Source organism: Pempheris klunzingeri, chromosome 11 (assembly GCF_042242105.1).
Source record: "Pempheris klunzingeri isolate RE-2024b chromosome 11, fPemKlu1.hap1, whole genome shotgun sequence".
In the NCBI taxonomy this organism is placed as follows: Eukaryota; Metazoa; Chordata; class Actinopteri; order Acropomatiformes; family Pempheridae; genus Pempheris; species Pempheris klunzingeri.
Window position 1 is genome coordinate 4,313,105 of NC_092022.1, and position 10,754 is coordinate 4,323,858.

Consider the following 10,754-nt stretch of genomic DNA (forward strand, 5'->3'; position numbering starts at 1 on the left):
CATCCCACGCTGACGAAATTACTAAACTCTGGCCCAGAAGAACGTCATGACTCTGCGTCGACGACGCACATGTTTGACGTAAACTAGACGTAGACGTAGACTTCCGGGTTTGGCGATTTTACTTCAAAATAAATAGAAAGTTTTACTGTGAAGACGAAGAACTGTATAAAAATGTAGGTAATATATGCAAAATGTATATGAATCAATTATTTCAATGTGTGAATTCTGTAAGTGTCATGTCGACGAAGTATTATCAAATTGAAGTGAATGTATACATTAGTTAGTGTTAAGAATACATTTTTAACAGAGATCTTCATTGTATAATTGTATTATTTAAAAAGCAACCATACGATATTCTTATGGAAAATAATGCTTTGACAAAACTTTGGACACTAGTTTCGCACATTAAGCTTCATTTTTCTAACTTTACAGTTTTACCAGTCAAAAGCAGTCGATGTCTGAAGCCAGTTGTTTTATTTTGAAAAAAAAAGAATTCAAAACGGAAATTAAAGCAGTTCCGCTAACTTGTTACTGAGCCGGTTTGTGTTGTGACTGTGCCTTTACAAACATGAATTTAGCTATTTGAATTGACATACTTATTTTCTTAATATAGCACATCTTTTCGTGGAAGTCGCTGCGATGGATGTCAGACAGCTAGCCTAATTACGAAGGTAATGCGTGTGTTATTATAATCAGCTGTAAAAGTTAGCTTAAAGACGGCTAACAGTTAGCTAAAACTGGCTCTGCTACAGCAGGGTCAGCGATTAATAGACAGTTGTTTGGTTCATCTTTGAGAAAAGCTGATGATACCAGGAGCTTTACGAATCTTTCAGAAAGGGTTTTTCCTTGAAATACAGTCAGTGCAATAAGTAGTTCTTATTAACGTTGCAGTAAAAGCACATTGCGTTGTTTCAGTGGTATTTCCACTTATCTGCCTAAATATTTGGCAGATAACTGCAGCCCTCGCCGCAAGTCGATGTCAACTAATGTATGACTCTAAATACAGAGCAGGAAAGGACAAATTGCTTAAAAAAAAAAAAAAAGAACAACGACACTTTGCAGTCATCTCAATCAGTCCATCCGATGAGTCTGTTAACGTGATTCCACTTTAAATCACCCATCTGTTCCTCAGGTGTGCTGGTGGCTTGATGCTGTCCCTTCCCGTCGTGCCCTGTGCCAAGTGCCAGTATGGATGAAGAAACCCTGGAGGCAGCCATCTCTACCTATGGTGCTCAGTTGCAGCAGGTGGAGACGGCCCTGTCCGCTGGCCTGGACCCCTCCCAGCAGTCAGACCTGCTCCAACTGAAAGAGGACCTTTGTCAGCTGATAGAGCTCACAGAGGCCAGCCTGGTGTCTGTCAAAAAGAGTCGTCTCCTGGCCAGCCTGGAGGACTGCAATGGACTGCAGGCTGACACCTCAGAGGCAGCGGCTGACACGAACGGGACAAACGGGAATATGGGCTCTGAGTATGCTGCTTTCTACTCTGAACTTGGGGAGTCTTCAGGTTCGAGCTCTGATACTAGAGAGAAGGACAGGGAGGAGGAAGGTGGGGTAGAGGGTGGCGAAGAGCAGGAGGAGGAGGAGGAGGAGGAGGAGGAGGAAGAAGAAGATCCACTCAGTGGAACCAAAGTAAGAGCACCCTACCGGACAAAATGGGGGACCCTGGAGTACCACAATGCCATGGTGGTGGGGGCAGAACCGTCAGATGGCGAAGAGGCACAAGTAAGAGTGCTCTACATCTACCCCACCCAGAAGTCTATGAAACCTTGTCCGTTCTACTTAGAGGACAAATGTCGCTTCCTGGATAACTGCAGGTAAAGAGCTGTTTCTGTTACTCGTACACCCATAAAATGTTTTTGTGTTAACTGACTTTGGCCAAATTTGTATACATGCCTTCCTTGTAATAGCAGATATCATCCAGCAAGTGTCACCCATTGTCCACATGATGGAGGTTTGATCCTGACCATAGCTACAGAAAGCAGTCTATAAAAATGCTGTGAAATTTCTGTCTTTGAACCATTTATCTAATAAATCGATACTCACCCTATTGATCTGCTAATCCTGAAAGAATTCACAGTGAAGAGTTTTGGTGTCCCATAACAAATATGAATACATTACTATGGATGTTTCCCAGTTCACCATGTCAATAGCTAAGTTAGTCAAATATTTACTGCACATTACACGTGTATCTCAGTTCTATCCACACGCAGTATTTCTCTTTTCTCGTTTACTGAAGGTTTTCCCACGGTGAAGTGGTGTATGTGTCGGAACTCAGAGATTTCCTTGAGTGTGACCTCAGTAATCTTGAAGAAGGCTCATCCTGCTTGGCTCGACATGAAGACGGCATCTGGTACCCAGCCAAAATCAAAGGTATTCCAGTGAGCGGACCACTTTTTGATGATGTATTTTATACTAAACTCTTACAAGTTTGGCAGTGCGCTCACACTAAGGTTGATTAAACTCGCCTTTTCAAAAACTGTAGTAGATTCATTTTATGGAAATCTTCAGCAAGTAATTTGAATATGATTACCCAATGCATGAAAATACATTGATGGATGAAATGCTTCCAGTTAATTTGAATGTTTTGCTCTCTCAAACGATTTCTCTCTATCTAGAAATTGACAGTGGCTTCTACACCGTGAAGTTTGACTCAGTTTTGCTGAAAGATGTTGCGGTCGAGGCCGACTGCATCATCCCGCCTCTGAGAGAAGACGACCCGCTCTCCTCTGAGTCGGACCTGGACGACTCTGGAGATGACATGGCTTTTGCGAAAGGTGTGTGGGGTTGTGTGCTGCCATCACCCAGTCAATACAGACCTCAGCTTGTCTTTGAAGTCTTGCAAAAAAAGTATTTTCACAGAAGTGTGGAGGCAAATTATAAGCTTCCTCCAGTTAATGACCTTGTATTCTATATGTATATTTGATTTAACAAAACAAATGACTGTGTCTGCTTTGATTTTCACTCGTTACCCAACAGTTATGGACTCTGCTGAAGAATCCACAATAGTGATGAATAGTGAAAATTTCGGTGGCTGGGAGGCACACACCAGAGGCATCGGATCCAAGCTTATGATCAAAATGGGTTATGAATATGGGAAAGGTAAGTACAAGTGAATAATATTTAACCACATTTTAGGCTCTAGGTTTTTGTACAGAATGAAATGAAATGTGTTCCTCTTTCTCACCCAGTCACTTTTGTTTTCTCAGGTTTAGGAAAGAAGCAGGAGGGTCGAGTAGAGCCAGTCATGGCAGTGGTTCTACCCAAAGGTAAGTCTTTGGACCAGTGTGCTGAGCTCACCCAGCGTCGCACCCAGAGCAAAGGCACGAAAGATGGCACACAAACTGGGCGCCCAAAGAGACGCAGAAAGCGTAAGGTTGCCAGCGGAGGGCGCCAGAATGTCTTTGACTTTCTCAACCACAAGCTGGGAGGCAAGAGTGCCGATCCTGCTGAGGGGGGAGCTGCTGCGCCATCTGCAGTGACCGGCGTGGAGGCTTACAGGGGAGGAAAAAGCACCAAGAGGAGTCTGAATGTGAAGATGTTCCAAGCTGCTGAGAGGGTGTCCCAGACTGAGAGGGAGATCCAGAAACTGACTGAGTCACTCGGCAGACAAACTGGCAGGTTAGTACCGAGCTCGGTGTGTTGTTTTATTTTCTAATTGGACTTCTGCGAAGGCGGGGAACTGACCTCACATGAACCAAGACATCATTAATAATGCTTTAATTCCAAAAGAATCTCAGCTTCCTGTCTCTCCGTAGATGCGCAGCAGCTGTCAGTTCCTCCACGGAACGTGCAGACACATTAACATTCATGGCATTGCATGCACATACACATGCATGCACAAGTGCGCTGCTTACACTAGTGTGATTTATTGTAAAATATGAGCACAATAGTTGCTGGGAAACACCTGTCAAGTGAATTAATTTGAATTCACAAATGAGAAGGTCCGTGGGAGTTGTGTAAAAATGTAAATAAGGTGTGAAGATTTTGACGTTGGGTGCTTGTTCCTGTGGCCAACTTACTCTGGAAAAGTGCAGCTAAGACCAACTTCTCTGCCCGTCTCTCCTCACTTCCTAATCCATGTGTTGTTTGTGTGTGCAAAGGGACGCATCCATAGTGAAGCAGCTGGAAGAGAGGCTGTCAGCGGCCCGCCGGCTGCTGGCCCAGCAGAAAGCCCAGGAGCTGTCCATCCAGCGAGAGCACAAGAAGGCTGACACACACAAGAAGATGACTGAGTTCTGAGTTTTCTCAAAGACTTGGAGGATAAAGGGAAGCACTGCTTGCCTGAAATGAACTTTTGTCCCTCGCCTGTTGTCAGTTGTTTGCAACACTGTTTTTTTCCTAGACATTTTTTAGCCTTATTTCTCACCGGCATCACGGATTCGAGCTGGCGGTGCCCACTTTATGCAGGAGGGATCATCATTTCTGCTCCTCATTTTATTTTCAAGGACTGAGCAGTTTATTTTATGCGAACAGTAGTTTCCAATCACACAGGTCGTAATAAGGTTACAAACAAAATTTTATTTGCAATGAACACTTTGTCTCAGTGTATTTGTCTTTATCAGCACTATAAACCCTGTGTTTGATGAACTGTTTGGCTTTGTGCATTTTCCTTTCTTTTTAAAAATACAACTTCACACAACTAAACTCCGGTGTAAAGAAGTGTTTCTCAACCACAGAATTTCGGTGTGTTCTTTGTTAGACTTTGCTGGGAGAGGTTTTAGTAATCCTGGCCAGAGGTTGCTCCGATGGTTAGTGCAGTATACCTTGACTCGGATATCAGACTGGTTTTAAAATTACATCCCCGGGAGTTAGGAGACCTTTGCAGAGTTTCGAAGTGAAGCCCCTCCATTCACCCACGCCTCTCACCGGCTCATACACAGTGTCTTTGAAGCTACGACCGTAACCTCTCTATTAAATAATGAATTTGAAGAGCAGCTTCTCTGCCCATAGATTGCAAACACATTGTCTGTAGGCGGTGGGTGGATTGGGTAGTCGCTGCATCTACCTTTCAGACCAATAAAGGTTGAAGTCGTGATGCTAGGTTGGTACAGATGAGGTCTTCATCCTTTTATGTTTTTTTTTCTTTTATGCACAATTATCTGAATATGATACAGTATAATAGCAAGGCAACCCCCCCCCCCCCAGAAAACGACTGTATTTGCTGCCCGTGTTCAACTTTTTTTAATGAGTGCTTTCCGAAAGAATCATGCCCGCTGAAATACACTGAAGTTTAGTGTGACTAAGTCCGTGACAGACAGCTAGAAAACTGGTGACCATCAGCAAGTCACAGCAGTCCCTAAGGGACAGAGATAGTAAATACCCCATGATAAAGCAATAAGAGTAGCAGGCAGATACAGTAAACTTCATAAGCCATCCATGAAGTCTCTGGATGGACTCTGGCAGAGCAGAGGGCAGCCACACATGCAGAACTCATGAACCCTCGACTCGTGCCCTGGGGGAAGCCCCGCTCGCGCTCTGATGTGTTGAGTGGCAGCACTTTTAGATTGCCGGTGACTGCAGGGATCACGCTGAATTTGCTGATCGTTGGGGAAAAATGGCAAAATGCAGTGTGTGTGTTGATTTAATGGGATCCCTGGAGGGTCTGTGCTTCACGCTTTACCCCATTTATGAGCCTCGGGTCTCCAAGGGTATCGCCGCCCAACCAGCAGCAGAATTACTGAGTGCGTTTGTCTGTATTCAGGCCTATGTGTCGTCCACATTCTTGGCCGTCTGTATGCGTCGCATGCTCCTGCAGACATCTGTGTCATGTATGGATTTCGGCTGGTCTGTTTAGGGAGTTTTTACTGGTGATCGACACATATCAGAGCCTGGATTATGTGATTAAGGAGATGTGATGGGAAAATTGATTGGATGGCTCCCTTGACATATGTTTTACTTAGAAATTCACACTAAGCTGTCCAGCTGAGGGCTGCCATTGGCCTATGAGTGCGTAGAGTTGGTTGAGCTTTCTAATGTTATGCTACCATTTGCAATGAGATAGCATTTTCCAGTTGCTAAAATGTATCTGTTTGTATAAATCACCATATTTGTATCTATTTTACAACCAACACAGGTTGAAAGGTTAAGAAATAGCCAGTGAGTGGACCTTGAGGTTAAATAATCTTTTGCGTCACAACACAGTACCGAATAATGAATATCAGTTTAGGCATTTTGCACATTTGTTCAAATTGAAATAAAGTAAGACACTAAATGTGTTCATTTACTCTGGCGGCAATGTGACCCTGCTCTGAATTTTTGCTCCTGTAGGACAAATCAGACATGTTCTTTACGCGTAAATGGTAGAAATGCATTGGAATATTGATATTTTTAAGTTTGAGTCCCAAACAATCAGTAGTAGTTTAAATAAATCAGAACAGAGTGTGCTGTCTACTAATGTGACTTCTATCTAAACACACAGATCACATTGTTCAGTTCATTATAACTTGCTCCGAGTGTTCCTCTTTAGCTCTCAGTGGTGTTCGCCAACTAACAGAGATTGGAGAAGCACCTGTAGATCCCCGCCAAGCGCTACAGGCCCCCGCACCTGCCCTGGCTGATCTTCAAGCCCCAGAGATGGGTTCCAATTCCCGGCCCAAACCACAGCGGACCCTCCAGCTTGAAATCTTGGTTCTGTCTTCTGTCTGTTTTTTGCTGCTAATGTACACTGCAATTTGTGCTCACGCAGTAGATTAGTAGCGTGTATTAAACATCTTTATGTACGTATGCTGGTTGATTCAGCATCACTTCTTATACAGATTCTGTCACCTTGTAAATGTAACATTGACTTGATATATAAATTGTGAGTTTTGGTATAAAAATGAAAGAGACTGAAAATAGGTCTACATCCTTATGTAGCCAAATAACCAGGCCAGAACAGTTATGTTATGTTATATTCAGCTGAGTATTTGTGAATTGTCAGAAAATGTCAATATCCCACTTGGCCATTTGCTAAACTCCGCCTGGTAAGAGTAATTGTATAATGATATTCATACAAGTCATGGTCATGGATAGGGATAGTAATCATACTAGTGGTTTGGAGGGTGACATATATACAATATAATATATATATATATATTCTTAATAAATTATGGAACATAATACATGCATACATAACTATACAGGCAGATAGTCTCCTAACAGTTTATCAGGAAGCAGCAAACAGCATTACCATGAGGTTCATCATGTGCCATGCATCTAAGTTATTAAATTAAACCACCTCTCTTTGTCAAAATTAATTATCATAGCTCCGGCACATGTATCTGCAAAGACAATCCCTTAATTGAAATTAGCACTGAAGGTCAATTTTTCATCAAGGTAAATTTAATAACATGACATTTAGTTGTAATTAATAACTTTGTGTACTCGCGTGGCATTTTGCATTGCTTTATTGAAGCAGCCAATACCGAAGACCTTCATAGAGCTCTACCATCTGACGTACACATTTGTAATTTGCCTTTGTGCTATGTAATACTGAAATTATGCATATGAAATCCCTGCTGAAAAGGCACGTCTTATCATTTAATGGAAATTAGTTTGTAGTTTCATAAAGACCATCCTTATTTCATTTCAGAATACAATTGACAATACACCGCGATATTGTGTCTCCAGAGGAAACTGGAAGGAGAAATGGAAATTAATATCCGTTCATATGTGAATCATTGCATACAGACAAAAGACTAACTTAAGCTTGGCTTTTTTTTTGTAAAGCTACGTTTGGAGTTGCAGAAAAGTGCTACTTTGAATTTCAAACTATCCTCCAGCCTTTCTTCTGATTATGTGCAGGAATCAAGGAACAGATACACAGCACTGCAGCCATTTCACCTCGTTTAAAGTTTCCTCGTTTCCATATTGTGCTTAATTGCCATTTTCTCCTGTCTGTGTTTTTACATAATGATCAATGGCTGGTCTTCTGCTGAGCCAGTAGAAATACAATAGTTTGTTGGCTGAGGTCAAAATTGAGGTCATCACTTTGGGCATTCAGGTGTAACGTTACATGCTTTTAAATCTAATCAAATCAGACGTTTCGCTGAAATGGCGCAGCAGGCTGCAGATATACGGGAACAGAAATAAAGTGGAAAAGACTTGATGACTTGCTGTAAACAGGAATTTAATACTTTTTTGTTTTTGCTGGAGACAAATTAACATTAAACAATTCTGAGAAGCTACACCAGTGATTGCATGTTAGCTTTGTTCCGCAGTTAGTGCTGTTTGTGCACACCTTTTTGCACAAAACTGAAAACCTGAATATAATTTGAGCATGTGGGCATAAATTGCATTGAGGTATCCCAAGAAACAAGAAAAGTAAAAAAAAAAAAAAATCACATTGTGACTACAACACATGCACATACAGGAAATACAGGAAATTACAATTTTGTTTTCTGCTGGAGTGGAATATCATCTCAGCATAATTCATGTTTAATCACTCTTTCATTCATTGTAGTTTAATCGTCTCAGTCACTGTACTCATTATTTAACGTATAAATGTTTTGTATCTATTCTATACATTTCAGCTTAATCAAGATTTAAGGAGAGGCCGTTTTTAAGGCCAAAAATTTACATTTTAAAAGGAAAATGTATTTTTTTTAAAAACCTTCACATTCTAAGTAATTTTATGAAATTTCATACCATGCTCAACTTTTTCATTTTAGCTTCTACATAAAGTTCAAACGTGTTTGTGAAGTCTTACAATACAAAAGCAACAACTACTTAATGTTAACTGTGAGATTAGGTTGAGAATGAAGGTGTCATTAGTCTGTAGGATTCATCCTGTGGGAACCATGAATGTCTGTACTATATTTAATGGCAATTCATCTAATAGTTGTTGAGAGTATTTAGTGTGAACCAGAGTGGTGGACCTACTGGCAAAGGTTAGAAAAGAGAACATGCCAGGTCAACTTCCTGAAAAAGTCTCTAAATACATCTTATCAGTGGTCGTAGAGGTACTCAAATCTTGTACTTAAGTAAAAGTAGTAATACCTCTCTGTAAAAATACATAAGTAGTATACAAGTAAAAAGTACAAAAGTATTAACAGCAAAATGTACTTGGTGAGTAGAATGGTCCCTTTCAGAGAGGCTTGTTATATGCATCATTCATTTTTACATGTACATACACAAGCAGCATTTTAATGTTACAGCTGGTGGAGTTGAAGCTCAATATAACTACCTTATATACCGTTGGATAGTTTCAATTATAGAGCAGTATTATATTTTCCTAAATTGACCATTTGTTTTGTTTGGAAAACCTTAATCCGAAAAGTAACCAGTAATTAAAATCAAAGTAGCGGCGTAAAAAGCAGAATATTTTCGTCACTTTCCACCAGACACAGCAATTCACACTATATGCAGTTCATCGCAGCACAATTTACATGGTCAATAGTTTTAACCAGTAAACCATTGGGGAGTTTAAATTCTGTTCATTTATTGCTGCTGCAGATGTTGGCAAAAATATCTCTTAAGAAACGCCTTAAAAGACAGGTCAGTATCAAAATGAGCAGAATGTGATTTTATTTTACAGTTTTGGTTTTTATTCAATTATAAGATCATCTTAAAATGAAGCCCAGTAATAATAATGAAAATACATAAGATAATGTGTTTTTAAAGCCATATTATTGTTATCTCACCCCTGTCTCAGTTCTTTGCTTGCTGGCATAGCTGTAGATGTGAGATTCTCTTTTGTTTCACTGAAGAGGATAAACATCAGCCATTCTCTCCTTCCGCTATCTGTCACTTCCAGAAACCTTCAACTCACAGCTCTCTTTTTTGTCTCGCATCGTTACATTTCCAATTGGATCTGAATGCCTGCTACATGGTGTAAAATGCAGTGTAGGGGCTAGTTTTCTTTCTTTAAGATAACAAAATAAATGTCTCCAAACTGGATGTGGCAGTTATTTATTGACATTCACCTTTAACTTTAAAAACTGAGAGTTAAGCATTGAATGACTGAACGAAGGATTATGGCATTGAAAATGATGCTTGACGTGAAAATGAAAATCAGGCCATCCATTCAGAGCTATGAATGACTGGAGAGAGTGCCTTTAATCCCTCCAAGGCGCTGTATTAATAGTATTAGTACAAAGAGAACGTATGAAAAGAAGTATTGAATAAATGGGTTTCTTTGACAGGGTTAGAAAATCACACAGCTGTATTTGTCCTAACTAAGGAGTGACCATTGCAAAAAGAGTGAACACCTGAGCGCATGCACAACACACACACACACACACATCTCCTCCTCAGGAGTCCTTCTCGGCAATGAATTCTGACAACTCAGGTTGCAAAGAAACATAAATATTTCATGAATATTTGATGAGGGCACTTCACTTCTCACTCTGCTATATTATAACATTGACATTGTAGTGGGAATGTTAAGATTGAGGTTTAGAGTTTTATGAATATGTTAAAGTCTTTCTGCATTTTCTGCAGATGTTAATGGGTCAAAATCTATTCTCGTCTGTTTCTTATGAAGGTGACAGCTTGAGCCATACGGCTCAATGTCAAAATGGAGTGGTGCGGAAGGATATTTTTGCTGTTGGCCTCTTGCCCTCATAAAGAATTTATATTCTCACTGGAATCAATGATAGATATTTAATCTCGTTTCTCTGAGAGTGACCTTTTGATAACCCAGGCAAGCGCAAGGAGTAGCTCCTTTGAAAAACAGAAAGTAAAAAGATAAATGATAAATCTTTTTTTTACAGTACTAGACATCATGTCTTCCTCAGTCAGTGTTTCTGGGCTCCTTTTACTTCAGTGGTGAGTTT

General features: G+C 40.5%; 1 protein-coding gene across 1 annotated transcript; it reads left to right on the forward strand.

The window, feature by feature from the left end:
- Positions 1-540: 540 nt before the first annotated feature.
- Positions 541-4,553, forward strand: zgpat (zinc finger, CCCH-type with G patch domain). Its single transcript, XM_070839712.1, has 7 exons — positions 541-671; positions 1,133-1,814; positions 2,237-2,370; positions 2,616-2,774; positions 2,977-3,099; positions 3,207-3,618; positions 4,101-4,553. Exons 2-7 carry the CDS (start codon positions 1,189-1,191, stop codon positions 4,237-4,239), a joined length of 1,593 nt encoding a protein of 530 aa, XP_070695813.1. The 5' UTR covers positions 541-671; positions 1,133-1,188; the 3' UTR covers positions 4,240-4,553.
- Positions 4,554-10,754: the final 6,201 nt, after the last annotated feature.

Excerpts from the sequence above, each read along its gene's own strand:
- zgpat (XM_070839712.1), top strand. The coding sequence starts at position 1,189 with ATGGATGAAGAAACCCTGGAGGCAGCCATCTCTACCTATGGTGCTCAG. Across the intron at positions 2,371-2,615 it reads GTACCCAGCCAAAATCAAAG|AAATTGACAGTGGCTTCTAC; the intron begins GTATTCCAGTGA and ends CTCTCTATCTAG. Across the intron at positions 3,619-4,100 it reads CTCGGCAGACAAACTGGCAG|GGACGCATCCATAGTGAAGC; the intron begins GTTAGTACCGAG and ends GTGTGTGCAAAG.